Below are 23,438 nucleotides of genomic sequence, written 5' to 3'. Positions count from 1 at the left end.
CGATGATAAACATGACATGATATGTATATTCTTCGCGTTTGCTGTTGTCTCACTCTAGTTTCGTAGTTTATTAGGCAGACACGATTTAAATGAGACAGCAGCAAACACCGAAACAATACATGGCAAAATGTTTATATCCGTATTATTCTTATGGTGAAGAGATACTGCATGTGATTCACATTTCATAAAAGTCTCCCTATTAGCAACACATCTCTTCTCAGAGGTAGGAAAAAAATTCCAGAATGTAGAGTTGGCAATATTGTCAAATATCCACAAACACGTCTTGTCAGTCGGATTTCTTGTAGTATATTGAAATGTTGCTACATTCGAACATGAACAATACGGAATTTATATTTACTTCGTCTGGATAATGTCATGAAAATGCAGTTGTCGAAACTCGGGGCGGAGAAAAAAAGCTCATCCTCCACCTTTTTTTAAATTTATTTACTGACGCAGAGGTTTTGGCGCAGTATTCTATCTTTGTGCCTGCAAAGCATGCCTATGTAGCGCTACATACATTCGTCGGCAAAAGTTAGTTGTGGCCGGCACCTACCCAACATTTTTCGGAAACTTCCGCTTGCATTGCACTCGATTCTAAGCCGCAGGCGGTTTTTCGATTACAAAAAACCGGAAAAAAAGTGCGGCTTAGATTCGAGTAAAAACGGTATGAATTTTTGTCATCTTGCAAACAATACAATCCCAACCAAGCTGAACATGACAAATACTGTTATTAAAGAAAGATATATTCCGTAGTTTTTTTCTCTCCCGTCAATTACGAAGTTGGTAAAGAGGGACAAAAAATTATACATCAACAGCCATATAGCAGAGAAGATGTGCAGTTCTGTGAGATCGAGTATGTGCTACATTTCACTCGCTTATTGTACTGCAAAAGCCTGTTCCTCCCTATTCCAGTGGATACAGTGGCTAGACCAAGACTGTAATGGCTGACATTTGAATCCACTGGGAGGAAAAGAAACACCAACAAGAAGACACAACAACTATATAAATTCTGGCATCATGTCATATTTCCATGTCAAAATCATTGTGGTGTGTAAGACTTACACTTGGTCTTAGATATTGATATACCAACCGAGATGAAATTCCTACTGTGGAGGAAAACTTGAGCAATTCTTTACATGGCAAACCTGCACTTAGAAACAGTCCCCTTATCAACACTCAGCATTCCAAGGGAACAATTTACTCATCTGTGCCGAATAACATGTTCATAGGTGTTAGTTGTCACATGTCCCATAGATAGGTTAACACCACAATATTATTTTCACTATTCCTTTTTGGAGAATCAGTGCTGTCTTTCTAAGTGATGAGTTACCCCAGAAAATTATTCCATAAGATATTATTAAATGGGAATACACAAAATATGTCAGGAGGTTGATTCATTTGTTTCCAGTACTAGCCAGACTACTTCCAATTCTTTTTTTTTTTTTATTTTTTTATTTCTTTGTCAATATTTACAGCCAAAAATTTGAAGCAGTCTACTGTGTTTACTGACTCCTGTTCATGTGCTACATCATTTGTTGCTATGACTCTTACTTGTTGTACAGAACTGAATACAATGTGTTTTCTTAAATTTAAGGACGAGTCCATTTTCAGAGAACCACTTAATAATTCTCTGAAAAAAAATATTAACAATCTCAGGTGTTGCTTTCTCCCTAATGGGATTTACTGTAACACTAGTATCGTCTCCAAAAAGTACCAATTCTGCATGTTGAATGTTAAGTGGAAGGTCATTCATTCATGTATATAAGGGATAGCAAAGGACCACAAATTGAGCCTTGTGGGACTCCCATTTGGACTCTTCCCAACACTAAAACTTTCTATCTTTCCAACATTGTTTGAATTATTCAGCACAACTTTTTGCATTCCGTTTGTTAAGTATGATTCAAACCATTTGTGTGTAAATCTATTAAGTTCATAAAACTTGAGTCTTTTCAAGAGTGTAAAGTTTTCTACACAACCAAATACCTTACAAAGATCACAAAAAACAGCAACTGGCGATCTTTATTATGTAAGACTTGTAATACTTGGTGGCTGAATGTATAAATAGCATTCTCACTCAAGCAATCCTTCTGAAATCCAAACTGTGATATGTTACGTAATTGTTTCTACTTAAATGTGACACTATTCTTGAGTACATTACTTTTTTCAAATACTATGTAAAAAGAAGTCAGTAAGAAAATCTGATGATAATTATTTTTTTCTTGCCACACCTCTTGTAAAGCAGTTAACAACTGCATATTTTAATCTATCTGGGAAAATTCCATGTGTTTGTGATGCATTACATATGTTATCACTGAGGACATTACCTACAGCACTTTTCAGAATTCTGTTTGAAATTCTATCAACGCCATATAAGCTTTTCTGTTTTAGAGTTTTTATGATACTATTAATTTTGGTGTAGGGTGTTTGTTGGGCACTACTTCTAGTTGCTTAAAGTTTTTTGGAATGACACTTATAATACATTCTCTTGCTTCTTCAACTGAACCATTTAATCCTATTTTTCCTGCTATATTTAGAAAGTGTTTGCTAAATGTATTTGTAACTTGTGAAATATCTGTCTCAACATTGTAATTCAGTTTAATTGTTAATAGTTGTCCTCTTTCTCATTTGACAACAATCCATATAGTTTCAATTTTATTACCTCCATTATTTATTTCAGTCAGAATGTGCAGACTTATGGACATTTTAATGACTTTCCTTAAAATACAACAATGCTTTCACTGTATAAAAGTGCTGTCAGGTCATGACTTACTCAGGCCTTTACTCAAATTTCTCTCTACATCTTACATGAGGTTTTAATTTCCTTAGTTATCCACAGTTACTTGTTTTAAATAGGTTTTCTTGATAACTTTTTAGGAAAGCTACTTTCAAATACTGATACAAATCCAATATTAAATAAATTTAATTTGACATTAGCATTTCTTCCTGTTATCCTGTAGTACACGAGTTGGAAAATAACTACTGAAATTAGACTGAAATATCTAAATAATGATTACAGTTCATCTTTCCTGCCTGTATTTATCTTTAAAGAAATCTACACTGAAATCAGTACAAACTATTAACTTTCTTCTTGCTTGACAGGTAGTTCAATAATGCATCTACATTTATCACAAACAGCTGAATTAAGTAGTAACATGGCTTCTCACTATTTGATAATTAAAATTGATACTAAAAGAATTATAGCAATAGATATATCAACCATATAAAAGGTGGTAAACTAAAAATTCACAATACTGTGTACTTACAAATATAATGATCCCTTATCCTCTCCATTTTAACTGCATTTTTTAAGTCATCATATCTGAAGACATTTCTACTGCATGTGTCATACCTTGCACTTAAAACTTTGGCTTTCTTTTTACCTGATAAATAAAGATACAGAATAAGCAACAATACTTACTACAAAATATCATCAAACTATATAAATAGAATTGATTTTATCAATTTTGTAATATATGAACAACTACTACTTTGTAAGTATGGTTCAGGAAAACAAGTCTGTGAACAATTTAAGCAAGAGACATCTCATTTAAACGTATAAATGCAGCAAATACATCATTACATGATGATTTCCAATGAGAATAGGCCATTTATACTGTTTTAAAATTTGTCATTTGTTACTGTTAAAGCAATGACTGATCATAAATTGGCTGAGTTGTTTATTTACAGTGAGTGTTTTAAACAAACAGTTTGGTCAAAAGAATGACAATATCACATGAAGAATTGTGCTGAGCAGTTTTATTACGATTTCCATAAAGGCCCCACCTCAACAACAATTCCTTGAATGACTTTGTTCAACTTTTGGTAACCAATCACCTCCAGAAAAGTTTTTTGCATGGTTTACAGAAGATCATGGAAATACTGTAGTCAACAATGAATTTCATGAAGGTTGACAAATATCAAAGGTGTGCACAACATGACTGAAGAATTTGACATGTGACTTCCTGTAAGATAGAGGCATACTTACACTCATCAAAGAATCTAGTACTTCAAATTTTAGATGAAAATTCAACTGAAAAAGATCTGTTCCCAACCAATTTTGCACAGTTTAACTGAATATTAAAAGCAGGTTCATGTCAATTGGTGAAACAAACTGCTCGAAAACTTTATTGAAGAAACACAAAATCTGTGTACAGTAGCATAACTTTGATGTATTCATAAAAACAAGGTGGAAATCAATAGCTTGAGTGTTCCAAGATGAACCAGAGCTAAGAAAGATGGATTGTTCACAAAGAACTTCCAACAAAATTATGCGATTTTTCAAATACCATGCCTAACTTTTCAGTATTCTGCATGTATTCACTTGATTTTTCAAGAAAGGACTTTCTTATGTGAAACAAAAGATGTGTGGACAGTGATTTTCTTCACATCAAAAAGATGTTGCATCATACCAATACCCCATTTTTGCAACACCAACATCAGTGTGGAAAAAAAGGTTACCAGAATTGGTTTGAATGCATGGAAAAGTGTATGAGTTTTAAAGGTTAATATTTTGAGAGACAATAATATGATTGGTCCAAAAGAATTTTTATTTCATTATTTTTGTAAACACTTAAAAAATGTGCCATTTCACATAGTCATGGCAACCAAAAATGTTGCTCAACAAGGAGTTCAAAATTTACTTGTGGCAACAGGCGAATGCCGGCGAATGGTACGAGAAATCTTTGTTTCCTCTTGCAACAACCAAGCTGTCAACTGTAAAATGATACACTTTAATGCTGAATTATTCACTAACAGTGTCTGCATTAACACTTCTCAAGGCAACCATTTGGATTGCCAACTGCTTATTACTAATAGTCTATTCAGTTTTGCTTTTGTAGGTGTCTGCTCATACACAGAAATATTTATAGTACAGCAGTTTTTCAGTTTTGATACTAAACTGGAATAGTATGAGGCTGTATGAGATGAGTTGTGTTAATGCTTGAACTTTTGATCTACAAAAAATGAATGTGGTGAGTGAGACATACACCTTACAGATTTCTGCACTATTGGGCAGGATTCCTGTCCTGTGGTACATCAAAACCATCAAAAGGAGTTAATATTCCAGAAATAATAATGTTCAAAAACTACTAATTTTTTATGCCCAAACAGTTCCACACTGACACAATGCAATTTATGCTTTATGGTATACCTAAAATGCAATCATTTGGCATTCACATTGAAGTGAGCTCACCCATTCTTAACACTTTCCCAAAATCTGTACATAGTACTTATATTGTTAATTGCATATCTATAAAATATCGAAAGTGATGACACCTGGCATCATGTAAGCTTGCAACAGCCAAAACCTGAGTAATGCTAGCCAAGTCTGAAAGGTGCACCTTAAATAACAATCTGTCCAGTTTCTCCCAGGGGGCAATGTTAGTGTTCATCTAGCAACATTTTGGAGGGCAAGAGAAGATCCACCCAAACTTCTTCAAGTGCTGAGTGGCAGCACACTATTTTCATGATACTTCCCATTGAGCAACAAATGTTTTACTCAAACTCATGTCCAGACATCTCTGTATGTCATTCTGTGACACCTCCATATCCAATAAAGGGTGTTTCCAACACTAATATCAACCTTTCGAGTTCGTGGACTCCAAATTTCTTTCACAGTGACATGGTGCCATAGCTTTTATACAAAACAAAACATATCTATCAAAATTTAAAAAAAAACTTATTTGCTTACCATTTTTTCCATCTTCTAGACCAATGACACCCGGAGAAAAGCACTTTTGTAATCGCTCGGCTGCTTCTCCTTCAATATCTTTCAGAAGAGTGACTTCTGGATGCAACCGGTAGAAGGCTGTAGCTACAAAAGTTTCAGAGTAAACATGGATAATACAAACACCACTAATCTAAACAAAATTTTAATTTATATATTTGGATTTAACAAGAACAATCACTTAGGCATGCAACTAAACCACAGAAAAGGATTTTTTTCTTTTTATTGTAAACACACTTCAATAGAAAATCATCATGTTTTTCAAATTTTTCATTGTTACTCAAAAACATATTATGATCATATACCATATGACTTCCATCACAAAATTTCTTGTAGTAAATCAGTTACAGTTTGGTTTTTGTTTTTCTATGGTACACACTGAAAGGTAGGTAAACTGATATGAAGACCATGTAAAATTATGAAAGTCTGGGTTTTGAATCAACGTTGCAGTGGAGAGACGTCCTCTGTCATCATAATCAGCTTAATCATCATCATCATCATAATAATATTACTATTATTATTATTATTATTATTATTACTATCCTTTTCTCAGACGTTATGTCTGGTTAAAAATTGAAAGTGACGTGGAACTTGATCAAGCGTGACTTCTTTTTAACTGTACGGTATATGTTACATTGCATTTAGGAACTTTCGGGTAATTGAACAAGTATCAAGAATTACAGATTTCTGTAGTTGTATATATAAGTTTGGATGTAGCTGTATTGCGTTGATGTACTGGTGGATATTGTGTGGTATGACTCCTGTAGTTGATAGTATAATCAGTATAATGTCAACTTTATCCTGATGCCACATGTCCTTGATTTCCTCAGCCAGTTGGATGTATTTTTCAATTTTTTCTCCTGTTTTCTTCTGTATACTTGTTGTATTGGGTATGGATATTTCGATTAGTTGTGTTAATTTCTTCTTTTTATTGGTGAGTATGATGTCAGGTTTGTTATGTGGTGTTGTTTTATCCGTTATAATGGTTCTGTTCCAGTATAATTTGTATTCATCATTCTCCAGTACATTTTGTGGTGCATACTTGTATGTGGGAATGTGTTGTTTTATTAGTTTATGTTGTATGGCAAGTTGTTGATATATTATTTCTGCTACGTTGTCATGTCTTCTGGGGTATTCTGTATTTGCTAGTATTGTACATCAGCTTGTGATGTGATCTACTGTTTCTATTTGTTCTTTGCAAAGTCTGCATTTATCTGTTGTGGTATTAGAATCTTTAATAATATGCTTGCTGTAATATCTGGTGTTTATTGTTTGATCCTGTATTGCAATCATGAATCCTTTCGTCTCAATGTATATATTGCCTTTTCTTAGCCATGTGTTGGATGCGTCTTGATCGATGTGTGGCTGTGTTAGATGATACAGGGGCTTGCCACGTACTGTTTTCTTTTTCCAATTTACTTTCTTCATATCTGTTGATGTTATGTGATCTAAAGGGTTGTAGAGGTGGTTATGAAATTGTAGTGGTTTAGCCGATGTATTTATATGAGTGATTGCTTTGTGTATTTTGCTAGTTTCTGTTCGTTCTAGAAAGAATTTTCTTAAATTGTCTACCTGTCCATAATGTACGTTTTTTATGTCGATACATCCCCTTCCTCCTTCATTTCTGCTTGATGTGAATCTTTCTGTTGCTGAATGTATGTGATGTATTCTATATTTGTGGCATTGTGATCGTGTAAGTGTATTGAGTGCTTCTGGGTCTGTGTTACTCCATTTCACTACTCCAAATGAGTAGGTCAATATTGGTATAGCATAGGTATTTATAGCTTTTGTCTTGTTTCTTGCTGTTAATTCTGTTTTCAGTATTTTTGTTAGTCTTTGTCTATATTTTTCTTTCGGGGGAAGAGACCAAACTGTGAGGTCATCGTTCTCATCAGATTAGGGATAGATGTAGGCCGTGCCCTTGCAAAGGAACCATCCTGGCATTTGCCTGGAGGAATTCAGGGAAATTACGGGAAACCTAAATCAGGATGGCCGCATGCGGGATTGAAATGTCGACCTTCCGAATGCGAGTCCAGTGTCTAACCACTGCGCCATCTCGCTCAGTAAAGGAGATGGAAAATGAGAGGCTGGTTGGGGAAGAGTGGTAGACAGCTGGGAGTGAGAGGCAGCAGGTGCTTAGAATAGGAATGTGGTTCTAGTGGCTTCTTCTGGTCACAAGTACTGTGAATTATGCAGAGTACACAGTAATGTGGAGGAGTGGTTTAGGAGGGGGAGATAGAACAGGGGACGAGGGTGACAGTGCAGGATAAGTGCAGTTACGATTTCAGGGCAGAGGTGGACATGGGTGAGAGGCAGGGGCTAGTGAAGATTGAGGTCAGGTCAATTACAAGAGTGAAGGATGTGTTGAAAGGACAACTTCTATTTATGAAATTCACGGAAGTTGGTGTTTCGGGGAAGGCTCCAAATGGCACAGGTTGTGAAACAGCCTCTGAAATCATGCATGTCATGTTCTGCAGCATGTTCTGCTACTGGGTGGTCAATTCTGGTCTTCTTCACAGTTTGGTGGTAATCATTTGTTAGAGTGGACAGCTAGTCGGCAGTCATAACCAAATCAAATGCTGTGTAGAAATTACAGCTGAGCAGGTGTATGGCATCACTATTTCGAGAAGTGGCCCAGTGTCTGATAGGATAGGATAATCCTTGAGCTGGGACTTGGGGAGGAAGATCTGGGTATGTGTATTGGGCAGGACTTGCACCTCATGTAGTAAAGTTGAAGAATAGCTTTTGCATATAGCTGTTGCATACAGATGGATTAGAATACTGTGTAGATTGTGTAAGCAGCCAACAACCATTTTGGGAAGAGTATCATCAGAACAAGCTACCAGAGCCACATCCCTATCCCATACGGGAGTGAGGGCAGGGGGGGGGGATAGGAATAGGGAGGAGGGGGAGGGGGAGGGGAGGGGAGGGGAGGGGGGGAGGGGGGGGGAGAGAGAGAGAGAGAGAGAGAGAGAGAGAGAGAGAGAGAGAGAGAGAGAGAGAGAGAGGGGTGGGGGAGAGGGGGGGGGGAGAGAGAATGTGTTTCTCTCTGTGTATTCTATAATTATAGTTCTATGAAGGGTTTCATTTGAAAACTAGCACAGTTCTCTCTCATTTTATGTGCCTTTTGATGACTCAGTGCTCTGCTATTCAGTGAGTTGTTATCTTTATTCCTTAAAATACATTCCACCAGGACTTTCCATATCATATTGATAAGGTATCTTGTTTTTTTAATATCTAGGGATTTCTGATTTTGTGTATTATGACTACCAGAAATCTACTAAAGACTTTCTGCACTGGACAGTAAAATTAAATTCCCAACCTTAGACAGGTACACACAGTATTCAATGAATTTTATTTTTACTTCTAATATTGTAGATGAGAATTTTACAGTTTGTCCCAAAGGTATTGGTATTAGTAGTCATAAATATCATAGGTCATAAAAATTGTTGGCACATGAGTGTAATAACACCAAGTTCTCTGAAAACATTTCTGCAAGATGTTTGGTTATCAACACTGCACGATATTTATACTACATAATAAATATTTTTTTACTTGTCCTGCATGGCCTCAGAAGACTATGCCATAGTAAACTGAGTGGTAAGAGACTAACTATGTACCCAAAATATGCCAAAGATATCTAAACAGGTCATGTAAGGAGGGCATTCAATAAGTACCGCAACACTTTTTTCTGAATGCAGACTGGTTTTATTCAGAACATCAATACACAATATTATTCCACACTCTTCTGGCTACAAAACCCTACTATGCAACATAATCTCCATTCAATGTGATGGCCTTCAATAAGTAGTGCAACACTTTTTTCTGAATATTCAGAACATCAATACACAATATTATTCCCCACTCTTCTGGCTACAAAACCCTACTATGCAACATAATCTCCATTCAATGTAATGGCCTTACACCACCTGACTGCGAGGATTGGCATGCCCACATGGTACCACTGTACTGGTCAACGTCAGAACCGACATCTTGCTGCATCGATACCCTCCCAATCACCCATGTACTGCTTCCCACAGAGTGCATCCTTCACTGGGGCAAACAGATGGAATCAGTAGACGTGAGATAAAGGCTTTTGGGTGAATGAGGAAGAATAGTCCCAATAAAGGTTTGTGAGCTCTTCTCAGGTGTGCAGACTTGTGTGAGGCCTTACGTTGTCATGGAAAAGGAAAAATTCATTTGCATTTTTGTGGCGACGAAAACGCTAAGTCATTTCTTCATTTTCCTGAGGTTAGCACAATTCACTTCAGGGCTGACTGCTTCACCATGACAGAGGACATTAAATAGAATAACCCCTTCAGTGTCCCAGATGACTGTCACCTTGACTTTATCGGCTGAGGATGCAGCTTTTAACTTTTTTCTTTGGAGGAGATGTGGTGCAATGCCACTCCACGGATTGCCCTTTTGGTTCCAATTGGAAGTGATGAGTCCATGTTTCATCGCCTGTGATGATGTTCAACAAAAATTGTGACAATCAGCCTTGTACTGTGTAAGTAATTCTACATAGATGGTCCTTTGTTGCTCTTTATGGTCTTCTGATAGGCAACGAAGAACCCTGCAGGTGCATACATTTGAGCACACCAACTGGTGGACAAGCACGCCAGCACTACCACCAGAGACATTCAGTTGTTGGTGTTTGATTATAATCTGTCAATCTTCTCGAATGAGAGTATCTGCACATTCCAACATTACAGGAGTCGCAGCTCTCTGTGGTTGTCTGGCATCCAGGAGGATCAAAAAGGTTTGCATGACCTTGTGACAATGACAGACGACTCCCCCAACAACTCACTGTGCTTTTGTTCACTGCTAGGTCTCCACAGACATTCTGCAACAGCCTATGGATATCTGTGAAGCTCTGGTTTTCCGCTGAAAGAAACTCAATGATAGCTCTGAGCTTGGAATCCATCTCTGTTTCAGACACCATTTTGAAGGCTACGTATAAAGCCGCCACCTATTAGTACTTCATGAAACTATGTAGGAGCTGATGCAGGAATATTCCATGATGTCCCACAATAAATTCTGAAATTTTCCACGCGAAACTAGCTGAGGAAAAAAGAATTTCGTTACTTATTGAAAGTCCCCTCACAATTCTCAATACGTCAAAATTTTTGAGATAGGCAAAATTCTCATGATAAACACAATCACAAATATGCCTATGATTTATGACGAACAAGGGAAGCATAATAGTTTTACATCCAGAGCTGAAAAATTATGAAAACACTATACATTTGTAATTACATATCATAGATCACTTTCTGAAGAAGTGTAGAAACAATGAGATTTTCCCACTGCAGAGTGAAAATCTCATTCTGGAAACATCCCCCTGGCTGTGGCTAAGCTATGTCTCTGCAATATCCTTTCTTTCAGAAGTGCTAAGTCTGCAAGGTTCGCACGAGAGCTTCTGTAAAGTTTGAAAAGGTAGGAGATGAGGTAATGGCAGAAGTAAAGCGGTGCGGACGGGGCATGAGTCGTGCTTGGGGTAGCTCGGATGGTAGAGCACTTGCCCGCGAAATGCAATAGGTCCCGAGTTCCAGTCTTGGTCTGACACACAGTTTTAATATGCCAGTAACTTTAAAGTGTAAGAAATATTACAGAATACGAGAACAATATCAGGGTGTATACGCGGACAAGGAAAAAAAATTCCCGGATTTCTCTTGGATTTCCCGGTTAAAAATACACTTTCTCCCAGGTGGAGACATAGTTTTTTCCCTGTTAATTGACAGTATATTTTCTCATTGGAACTGTATAACTATCAATCCTTTGAATGGTTATAGTTTTATACATGGGCGTAGAATTTCCCGGTGGTTTAGAAAAAGAAACTCCGGGGAAAAAACACATTTTGGAAAGATGTTTGATGTGCAGTAACATGTACGCTGCATATTTTTGTATTACGAAAGTATAAATTCGAATTCCACCAAACACCACAACGTTACTTTCTGAAGCATTGAAATCGAGATTGCAATACTTATTTGTAAGCCAGTCATAGTTCATGTCATGTGATCTCTCCAGCCAATGACAGCGGATATTCAGAGCTTCGGACACGTGGGTGTAGTCAGCCAATAGCAACATTACTGTTAAGTAGCGCAAACACACGAACAGGAAAAGTTAATGGTTTAAATTAATAAATATGATGTTGCTACAAGAAAAACAAAGCTTTCACATATAATGTTGATCTTTTATTTACGTATTACATTTTAAGATGAATTACACAAAAGTGTCAGTAAATTTTTTAATAACAACATAAAATTGTGATCTTCTGGGCTATAAATTCTTCTAAATGGCTCGTCATCAAACAGCTGATTTTTAAATGAGTCTCAGATTCCCAGTGAATAAGGCATTGATCTGATATTAAGCTTTTTCAATTTGGTTTCGGGATGTAAATTTCCTTGGGTACCAGTACTTCGTTATCTCATGTCTGGTTCTTTGTTATGGAATAATGCCATATGTGCTTAGAAGATGAAAACGTACACTTGAAATGCACCGAACAATTAAAACTAGCCAATAGTTATGGAACTAAACCCTTTGTTTCAAATATATTGACTGCCTCAGCGGAAAAGATTAATAAAAGAAAATTTCTTCAGAAAACCGATAAAAATAACTTCATTGTTCTGCATGGCAATTAATGCTTAGTCAAGAAAGGTGGAAATAAAATAAAATGTGAAACTAATAACGTATTTTAGTCTTCCGTAATTATGTGAATGTATTGATGTATTCACATGATTGTTCCCGGCCAAAGAAATCAATTTTGTTTTCATTTGACGTGAGTGCAGTAGACAAAGAGAAATCAGCAAAATCACTAAATGTAAACACGGGTCACATGGAGACTACTTGTTTCCCTATTATAAATCAGACTGATCTGCACATCAGACCCATATCTACGATATTTCCGAACAGGGGCAATAGTAGATAGTGGCGTCCCTCGAGCGTTTGAGATAGGACATCAAAAATTTAAAAAAAAATATATCGAATTTTCAAAAATATGTTCATTTTGTAGCGCACATCTTTCTGAAGAGTCTGATACATAAAACATACGTGTCCGAGGAATTGTAAGACGTGTTATTTGATCTTAAGTGTGCCAAAGCGCAGTGCCACACCTCTTCACACAGCATTCTTCTATCGGACATCACTGTATTTCGGTCTGTGGAATCGAAACGTGTATATTTTGTACTAGATGCCATCAAACTATATTCAGGACAGTGGAAATTAAAATGTCCTATGGTGCCTCTCCTGCTTCCAGTTGGCCAGTTTGACATCCTGCCCCCCCTTCAGAAAATTTGCGCTCTTTATTCCCTATTAGCTAACAACTTGCTGCTTTGTGTCACATAAAATTAAGTATAGGATACATAAAACCAGTAAAGAGAAGAGACAAGCACGACAGTGCACGTTTCTTCAATCCTTAGCTCCTAGAATTTTTTTCTCTATAATCTTGCTACAGCTTTACATGGCATACTTTCCTTTCTGTGAAAGGATCTGTCACCTCATCAAAGTTTGTCAAACTTTTTGCTACATGAAAAATCGAAATGTCGTTGTCTAATACTGTAAAAGCTGTAATTACAAATAGACCTAAGACTGGTGTGGTTTCTTGACCTGATTACCTGTATTTTGTCACTGTCTGTGAGATAAAACAAAATAGGCCACATAATACTGCAGAAATTGTTAACACACGCCAAATAAACGAGACTGTTTTGCAGAAATGATCATTTTTATAACGCGGCAGAATATAATTCACAAAGTACCAATATTCAAATGCCTATTAGGTCTACTACAAGCAAAAAGCTTTAGGTTAGGAAATAGTTTTACACTTAATTCATACGCTCCATGAGATCAAAAAGTAGTAGTGCAAAATTTTTATATAAATTTGGAATCGTCATATTCTTCCATAATTTAAGCGATGTCACCGTTTCTTCTCCTTCCTCGTTCTAACAAACAATGTTGTCATGACTAATTCTGTATCTATTCCTGCCAATGTCAAAGCTTATTCACCGATTAATTTCACTAAGTCTGCCAAAATCACCAATTTAGTTATCCCACGATTATTCTCTGGTTAGGCATTGTTACGTGTCTGTACAATGCGTTTTCCGCGCTACTTCCAGAATAGACCGTAAAGCGGCTGCTAGCCGGAGAACTGTAACAACTGGCCCTTGCTAGTATAGCGATCGGCCAAAAATTTTCTGTCAAAATCTCATTTTCATGGATACACCGAGAAGATAATACATAATCTTTCTTACCTGTTATTCCTGTTGGTCGTTTATTCACACTCTGGTTGTCTGAATCTATGAATTTCACTGGTAATCATAACAACGCTCATCACTCGCAACCCCAATCAACCACATAATCAGACAGTGGTTGGCTTTCTTTCGTTCGGCTATACTCTGCTCAGCTTGTATAGCCACTTTTGTCTGCAGGGAAGTTTATTTCTAGATGTGATGAGGATTCCACTCACAGACACATCACGTACACTACACACGCATTCACAAATCAACTTACGATTCATTCAGAAATCAACTTAGAATGTGTTCAACAATGTTCAAAAACCGACAGGGACAGGTTTCAAAGTCATACGAATAATCGATAGACCAAACGTGCGCTGGATGCTAGGCGCTTTCTGAAACAATGTTTTTTTCCTCAAGAATATCAATTTGCCCCCCCCCCCCCCCCTTCCTCTCCTGGATCCAGGGGCTGCTGCGCAATCTGGCAGCTTGGGTGTGCCAGTAAAATTTTTCCCGGTAGCACCTAGCTGCCTTTTTTTTTTTTTTGCTGCGACTGCCTACACAGCCAACAGCCACGTTTCTGTAGCCAGAAGCGGAAGAAGATACTGCTCAACTGCGCATGCACATGATCCCACTCGTAACTGCTAAAACAAATCTAATGTTAAAGTTGTGACGTCATGCTCATCGGAGGCAATTTGTTCTTACGAAGCATTGCATAGTCTTCCTAAAGCCTTTGACATATTTTGCTGTTGGCAGACGCTTGTAAGAGCACTGTGTTTCGTTGCTGTATATGGCGCATTTCCTTTGCAATTTAAGTTTTATTTCAGTTTTTTCTCTCATTCATGTTTTATTGCTGCAGTATTATTCTACAGTAACAGGATACAGTAACATCGTTTGTTAGAGCATTGGTTCTTACCAGTCAAAATTACAAAAATTTAACTGAGAACAAAAACAATGAAAAATTCTCAGAATTCAAAAAAATTCACAGGTTATTCCCTGTTTTCTCCAGGATGAAAAAATTCCCGGGTTTTTCCTGGATCTCCCAGCTGTCCCGGGTCGTAGACACCTTGAATATCTTTAATTGCAAAAATACAAATATAAAAAGCATAGGACACAACAGAAAACAAACACCTGCACCTCAGTTGCACTCTAGGGCCAAAACTGGCAGCTGGGTATGACACTGGTACATATTATGGAAGATTCAGTCCATCAAATGTCCAGTTACTAAAAAATCTTTTAAAAGTTTCAAAATATTACATACTTTTTAATATTTCATAATACATGCCACTGAAAATGCAACAGCATGCATGATAAGTGTATGGAAGAGCTAGCTGTTGCCACTGATGTGAAGGGTCACCATACACAGCATGCACTGTCATCTCTATCTTGTCACACATTTTATCATCCAAAGGCGAAAACCAAATCGCTGAACTGTACTGCACTTTCTTCTACATGAAGGAAAGTCTGTAGCACAACTTACTAAAACACCAAATCCAAAATAACCTACAAAATAAATCAGTGCCATTTCTGTTTCAGTGGCAACAATGGCTACATTAGTGTTGTAATGTTCAGGCATTCCACTAAATGTCATTCACCTACTTGCTTCCGAAATCAATGCAGTTAAATCTGAATTAGAGTCACTTAATTTTGTACATTCTTTTAAATGCTTTTGTTCATGATCAAACTAATCTTGTGACATGGAACACATTCTGGAGATAGCAGGATGGAGATCTTATGCAGACGGGTAGCCCAACAGTCACGTCCAGTAGTCAAGCGGAATATGGCTCCTGTTTGCTTCTTGCTACATCAGGCACTTACAAGGTTTTTCCAGATCTTTCTATCACTTCAAATTTTATTAGATAATTTTCATGTTTCTTGAAATGTGTTGTTAATAATATGCTTCAGTGCAAAACATAGCATGTTAGTTTTTTCCAGTTTTTCTTTTTTTAAATTTGTGTGCCTTTTTTGGCCAGAAAATCTCCTTCCTCATTACTTCCTAAGCCACAGCCAGATGATACCCATTAAACTGCAATTGTCTTGTCTTTCTATTGTAGACATTTATTTACTTCTTGGACTTCTTTAAGGTGAAGGACTTTTGGTTCATGTGTGATAACTGCTAATACTGCTGCCCTGGAATTACAAAATATAACTGCTTTGTCAAATGTGTGTACATAGTTGATTAGCTGGCATGTTACAGTTATGATGGCTTCCACTTCGCCTTCAAAATCTGTGTGGTGCAGTTCTAAAGTTTGATAGAAAGAGAAAATTCTGCTGCATATTCTAATGCCAATGTTTTTTCTTTTTCCATAAATGAAACATCTGTGCAGATGGAGTCACTGTTCTTCAGGGTATCTCACATTAATGGTTTCTAATGCTGTAGCCCTCATTATTAATTTATCTCTTCCACTTTTTTACAATTATGCATTATGTCCAGCTGGTACTGAAACTGAGGAAGCAAATTTGTCTTTCCAGTGGTTACTATTACTGTTACATTAATCTTTATAATTTTGGCATTTAATATGATTGGGCAGATAAATCTGTTTCTCATACAAAAGCAGTGCTAACCTTTGAATACTTATTTCAGTTGTTTCTAACCTAGATAGAAAGAATTCTCATGGATATCACCGTCCTTGAACATACCCATCAGCTAATCTCCTAAATTTGCCAATTCTGTTTTTCGCTTTCCCAGCAGTTTTATTTGTGTAGATTTGCCAGTTTAATTTGTGACCCATATATACCAATAAATATTTGGAGTGTTCATAGTGCTGTATATCTTCTCCTACAATTTTTAGAGTTGCTGTTGAATGAGAGCAATGTAAAGAAAATATATGGGTAGTAGGTTTTCTGAGTGTTTACTTTGTTACGGTTTTCATATAACCACTCTTCGATGCATTTTATTACTTGGTTCATTTTATTGGTAATTAATTCCTTTTGTTATTTGGAAATGAAATCCAAATAACTAGATCATCTGCATACAGTGTGGTTTTTACTTCTCCTGAGGAGAGGTCATTGATGAAAGTATTAAATAATGGTGGACTGATCAAACCACCTTGAAGAACACTCTTCAATGTCAGACTAGTCAGAACACCCAAAGGAGCTCCCCTCAATGTTAAGACTGGGCACTGCACCTTGCGGAACTCTTTCTTGAATTTCATAAATTTAGTTAATCTCTTATTTATCTTGTTTCTGGAGCTAAAACCATGGTAACATCAACTTGCATTATCAATAACTGTACCTTTTGAACCACTGTCATGTTTGATAAATTATTTATTTATTTACTCAGTCAGTATTTACACAAGGCAATAGTCACATTAACTGCTCAGCATAATGTATTAATTACAATACTTTTTAAAGCTCTATACTGAATTACAACATTCAAACAACTCTATGCTATATTATAAACAGTCTTCAGCCACTATATGGCTGTGTTGGAGTGTGTTTGTGTGCCCTTCAAGATAGGGGAAGGTCTGAAAATAAAAGATATAGAAAAACAAAAAGGGAGTGAAGAAAAGGAATAGTTCCTGAAAAGAAATGCTGAAGCTACAGAAATTAATGTAAATTTAGGACACGTAGGTGGTGACAAAAACGCACATGTAACACCAATTCCCAACTGTGGAGTTCTGATAAGCTGGTGTCGGGAGAGGGGATCCAAAAGGACCATGTGATGAAACAGGCTTCGAGGTCATGACTGTCATATTGTGGAGCTTGTGTGTTGCCAGTATATACCCCTGTCTATGCCTTTCAGCCAAACTGGTAACTTGGTGGCAGTTATATCAATACAGAAGGCCAAACAGTACTTACATAACAGCTAGTACACAACATGTGACATTTCACAGATGGCTTACTCTTTGATAGTATATGTTTTGCCAGTTAGTGGTAGGGTACTGCTGTACGGAGAATATGTCTGAACAAATACAGTATCCCGGTCAGACCCCATACTTCTTCAGCACTCATTTCACCATCCTATGACTCCTGCCCTTGTGACTGTCTCCACTGTACGATTTGCCTGATGTGCCTCCTACCACCACTTGCACCATTCCTGTAACTGACAAAACATATACTATCGAAGGAAGAGCCATGTGTGAAATGACAGGTTGTTTAGCAGCTGTTATGTAAACACTGTTCAGCCTTCTATACTGGTATGACCACCATCAAGTTATGAGTGGGAATAGACAAAGGGTGTATAATGGCAACCATGGACCAGATAAACTTGCATATTATGATTAATGCAAATATAGATCTGAATCCTGCTCAGCCTTACACATTACCTGATGGATGGCATTTCATAGCGAACTGCATCCAGATGAACTATTTTATCATAGTTTGAAATCGCTTTATGTTCTGCATATAAATATAATAAATGTAACCAATTTGCAGTTACTGGTGTTGCATATCATCTGCTGAAGCCCAATTTGGGAAGGGAATGTGCATAAGAATGTGTTCACAAAATTAACAGAGAACAAACACAACAACTTTTCAGTGCACTCAATGTTGTGGTGCTGTGCCAGTTGTGGGCATTTGAGTGATCTGTTTAAGATACACAGTGCATAATGTAATATAGTAATCAGCTGTGGGACCTAGCATCATAGAAAAAAGAAACACATGTGTTTGTTTAGTAGCTAAAGTTCAAAAGCTGGTATAATGTGGACACTTTTAACATGGTAGTTTTAGAGGGCGGATGTTTTCAACAGTGAGAGTGCTGAATACTGCTAAAGCTCAGCCTGAACTACCTCATTAATGATACTCTGCCAACTTCAACAAGCAATTGCACATCAGCTGTTCCTGAATGCCTTGCTCATTGTTTTCTTTTCTTATTTTGAAATGATTGAAGCAACTAATCCTCATCCATTCCAGTTTTCAATAACAAGCCTCACAACAACAAGAGGAATCAGCGTTCCCTGTGGCCATGAGTCAGTTGTGCGTTCACAGAAAAACAAAACACATGTATAGGGTTACTATCCTGCAAGATGGAGGTGTGGCTTGTTTCCCCACATCATTCCTCTCCCTAGTGGTCCAAATTATAGTTTGTTTACACTTGCAGCTGTCTGCTAGTATATAGTGTCTGCACTGTGCACAACAACGAGTGGAAAACAAAACCTGTCATGTATTTCGAACGTGCCGAAATTCCTCCTCTTCCTGAAAGCTTCAAACAGCCAAAATTAGAAAACAAAGTCCACCTGGGAGGGGGGGGACTGTTGAAGTCAAAAAAGATCGACACTACTTTTAATGGTCAATTTCAATGTACTAAGGCTCTGTTTTTACTCATAAAGCATGACAAACTTTTAAATTTGTGCATGTATACATAAAAGGAGAGGGGGAGGGGAAGTGGGAAGGGGTAGAGGGAGGGAGGGAGGGAGGGAGGGAGGGAGGGAGGGCGGGGAGGGAGGGAGGGGGGGAAGAGAGAGAGAGAGAGAGAGAGAGAGAGAGAGAGAGAGAGAGAGAGAGAGAGAGAGAGACGAAGGGGCAAATTTTGCAATAAATAGATGTTATGGTATCCAGTCACTAGAAACATACAATATCCTGCTACACAGCATGCTCCACATAACAGTTGTACACTTGAGGCCTATTTCGACACGTGCCGTGTGGGTTCTCCCTCCTAACACCAGTTTCTCTGAACTCTGCAGGTGGGACTGGCTTTACAACAAGTGCTTGGTTCTCGCCACTCACCTGGCCTAAATTAATGTCAATATCTGTGGTCTCAGCGCTTCTTTTCAGTAACTATTACTTTTCTTCACTCCCTTTTATCATTACAGCATGGAAGACCTTTAATAAATATGTCTGAAAATGCTGTTCATAGAATTGCACTTTTTGTCTTGGTGCTCGGTTCTTATTTGAGTTAGGAACATAGGGTAAAAAGTTTTTGGTTTAGCCTGGACCAGTGGTCGTTTGTACAACCATTCGAACATCTATCTAGCTATGTTACAGTATATTAAGCAAGGTTTGAATGATGAACGAGTACTGGTGACCAGGCAAATTGTGTGAACTGATTGGTTGCCTTTGCAAAGGATTTTAATAGGGCTGAAATTAATGCCCAGCTAATGCCACTATTTGTACATGCACCATTCAGAAGTTACATGCAAAAACAGGTTTTTAGAGCAAGCAACTCCAATACTTTAAACTGAACTGGTTCGAACTTAGCATGAAGGTAGATATATACATAAAGACAAAGCCATTTTTTTTTTTTTTAATCCATAACCTTTATGCATAGTTGATATATGATGGTTTAAATTCAAGCTAAATGCAGCATGTAAAATATGTTCTTACATGAACTGAAGGTACAAAAACTGTTTACAGTTAATCAAATAAATAAAAAATGCATTCTCACAATAAAATTCAAACTTTGTTCGAAGGCAGATAAATGGATAAAGTCAAAACAATTTTTTTTGCCCATTAAACTTTATCCGTTGTTGGGACACAATGGTTCACTGCTGAGCTAAATATAGCACATCATATTTGTTCTTACTTGAAATGAATGTGTGAAAATGGTTTAAAGTGAATCAAATAAATAAAATAAGAAATGCATTCTAACAATAAAATTGAAAACTTAAATCAAGCTCTGTTCAGATTCTACGTGCAAATTTTTTTTTTTTTTTTTTTTTTTTTTTTTTTTTTTTTTTTTTTTTTTTTGCGAGTTTCTCATGTGCACCAGATTTTATATACAAAAAACACATTTCTCTGGGTGGTTATTGAAGTGCGTAACTTCTATGTTTAAAACTTCTGCGAATCAGTTAAAATTTTGTAAGAAGGTATACAAATACTTGCTGTTGTTTTGTGAAAGCTTTATCTGTTGCCACGATATAAGCAGCACTGTTCAGAAGACAATAAAAAGACTTATACCAGTTCAGTCATTGCCCCTGAGTCAACAAAAATCGACATCGATTGCCAAGCTGTAGAGGTCTAATGTCAAAATTATGGTAGAGTAAAAGTTGGGAGCCCAAGTGAAAAATGCTGCCATCATAGCACAAAAGGTCAAATATGTCCTGGGCAGAATTAGGGATGTAAAGAAGGGAACTTGCTTTTTGATTTATCAGGCAGCTTCAAAGACTTTAAAATTAAAACATTTTGACATATTCACAATTTTTTACATTTTAAAGTACTGGCACACCTGCATCTTGCAATTTATATGCTGAAGTTTCTGATCCAATGCCCAAAATCCAATAGATTCTCCTGCTGTAGTAAACAATATGTGATATCATATGGATGAAGATCTTGATAGTTAAAAAAGTTTTCTGGGAGTGGAATTGTTCCTGGGGGACGCTAACACAATATTTTGATTTCTGGATGGGGGAAAGGGTTGATTGTTCCCCCCCAAGATGATCATTTCTCCGCCAGATACCCCACCCCCTGTTTCATGTATGTTGAAGTGTGTAAGAACAAATAAACATAAATGTATGTGCTTCAAGAGAGTGGGATGCATCTATAAGAAGTATCCAAGAATGAGAGGTGCATCTATAATACGAAGTATCCCAGAGTGTGGATGCAAGTATCCTAAACTTTAGTAACATCACGTGTCATACTGCATGCCATGTTGGATGGATGACATGATCGCATGTGTCATGTTATAAGACATGATGTCATATATCATGTTACTTTATTTGACATGATGAATTATATTGTGAGACAAGGGTACTAATACTAATAAGTAAAAAACATGAATATGTCACGATATTTTGATTTAAATCTCTTTGAAGTTGCCAGGTAAGTCAAAAAGCTAGTATGCCTCTTTTATGTCCCTACTCTACCCAGCACATATTCGCCTTTTTGTGCTATAATAAGAGCATTTTTCATTCTGGTTTTTATATATGTTTTATTTTCTGACCTGTCTATTTTTCCCAACCTCTGCCCTTATCTGTTTAATACACTCCTGGAAATGGAAAAAAGAACACATTGACACCGGTGTGTCAGACCCACCATACTTGCTCCGGACACTGCGAGAGGGCTGTACAAGCAATGATCACACGCACGGCACAGCGGACACACCAGGAACCGCGGTGTTGGCCGTCGAATGGCGCTAGCTGCGCAGCATTTGTGCACCGCCGCCGTCAGTGTCAACCAGTTTGCCGTGGCATACGGAGCTCCATCGCAGTCTTTAACACTGGTAGCATGCCGCGACAGTGTGGACGTGAACCGTATGTGCAGTTGACGGACTTTGAGCGAGGGCGTATAGTGGGCATGCGGGAGGCCGGGTGGACGTACCGCCGAATTGCTCAACACATGGGGCGTGAGGTCTCCACAGTACATCGATGTTGTCGCCAGTGGTCGGCGGAAGGTGCACGTGCCCGTCGACCTGGGACCGGACCGCAGCGACGCACGGATGCACGCCAAGACCGTAGGATCCTACGCAGTGCCGTAGGGGACCGCACCGCCACTTCCCAGCAAATTAGGGACACTGTTGCTCCTGGGGTATCGGCGAGGACCATTCGTAACCGTCTCCATGAAGCTGGGCTACGGTCCCGCACACCGTCTTCCGCTCACGCCCCAACATCGTGCAGCCCGCCTCCAGTGGTTTCGCGACAGGCGTGAATGGAGGGACGAATGGAGATGTGCCATCTTCAGCGATGAGAGTCGCTTCTGCCTTGGTGCCAATGATGGTCGTATGCGTGTTTGGCGCCGTGCAGGTGAGCGCCACAATCAGGACTGCATAAGACCGAGGCACACAGGGCCAACACCCGGCATCATGGTGTGGGGAGCAATCTCCTACACTGGCCGTACACCACTGGTGATCGTCGAGGGGACACAGAATAGTGCACGGTACATCCAAACCGTCATCGAACCCATCGTTCTACCATTCCTAGACCGGCAAGGGAACTTGCTGTTCCAACAGGACAATGCACGTCCACATGTATCCCGTGCCACCCAACGTGCTCTAGAAGGTGTAAGTCAACTACCCTGGCCAGCAAGATCTCCGGATCTGTCCCCCATTGAGCATGTTTGGGACTGGATGAAGCATCGTCTCACGCGGTCTGCACGTCCAGCACGAACGCTGGTCCAACTGAGGCGCCAGGTGGAAATGGCATGGCAAGCCGTTCCACAGGACTACATCCAGCATCTCTACGATCGTCTCCATGGGAGAATAGCAGCCTGCATTGCTGCGAAAGGTGGATATACACTGTACTAGTGCCAACATTGTGCATGCTCTGTGGCCTGTGTCTATGTGCCTGTGGTTCTGTCAGTGTGATCATGTGATGTATCTGACCCCAGGAATGTGTCAATAAAGTTTCCCCTTCCTGGGACAATGAATTCACGGTGTTCTTATTTCAATTTCCAGGAGTGTACACAGAATTCGCTACGCTTTCTGTTGTTATTGAATCTTTCACAATGTATGTTCAGTAATCTCTGTCATGCTTATTACCACATCTTCTACCTTTAATTCCTCAGGTTTTCAAATCTTGTCCAGTGCAGGCACCAACGATCAGTCATTCCTTCAGATCCCATCCAGTAAGGCCCCCCTCACCCAGGGTTCAGGGCAACTTACCACTAAC

General features: G+C 38.2%; 1 protein-coding gene across 4 annotated transcripts in view; it reads right to left on the bottom strand.

Annotated features, from left to right (window-relative positions):
* Positions 1-23,438, bottom strand: part of LOC126188971 (DNA-directed RNA polymerases I and III subunit RPAC1) — a 231,847-nt gene that overhangs the window by 20,020 nt on the left and 188,389 nt on the right. Inside the window, exons 7-8 of one of the 4 annotated variants that reach the window (XM_049930741.1) lie at positions 5,690-5,812; positions 3,264-3,380 (exon numbers count right to left, since the gene is read on the bottom strand). The exons of 2 other annotated variants lie outside the window; for them this stretch is intronic. In XM_049930741.1, coding sequence (XP_049786698.1) covers positions 3,264-3,380; positions 5,690-5,812 — 240 coding nt within the window. The remainder of the gene's footprint in view (positions 1-3,263; positions 3,381-5,689; positions 5,813-23,438) is intronic. One more of the 4 variants, XM_049930743.1, reaches the window with a different exon arrangement.

Source organism: Schistocerca cancellata, chromosome 5 (assembly GCF_023864275.1).
Source record: "Schistocerca cancellata isolate TAMUIC-IGC-003103 chromosome 5, iqSchCanc2.1, whole genome shotgun sequence".
NCBI lineage: Eukaryota > Metazoa > Arthropoda > Insecta > Orthoptera > Acrididae > Schistocerca > Schistocerca cancellata.
The sequence above is the reverse complement of the archived record's forward strand: the minus strand, read 5'-3'. Positions and strand labels throughout refer to the sequence as shown.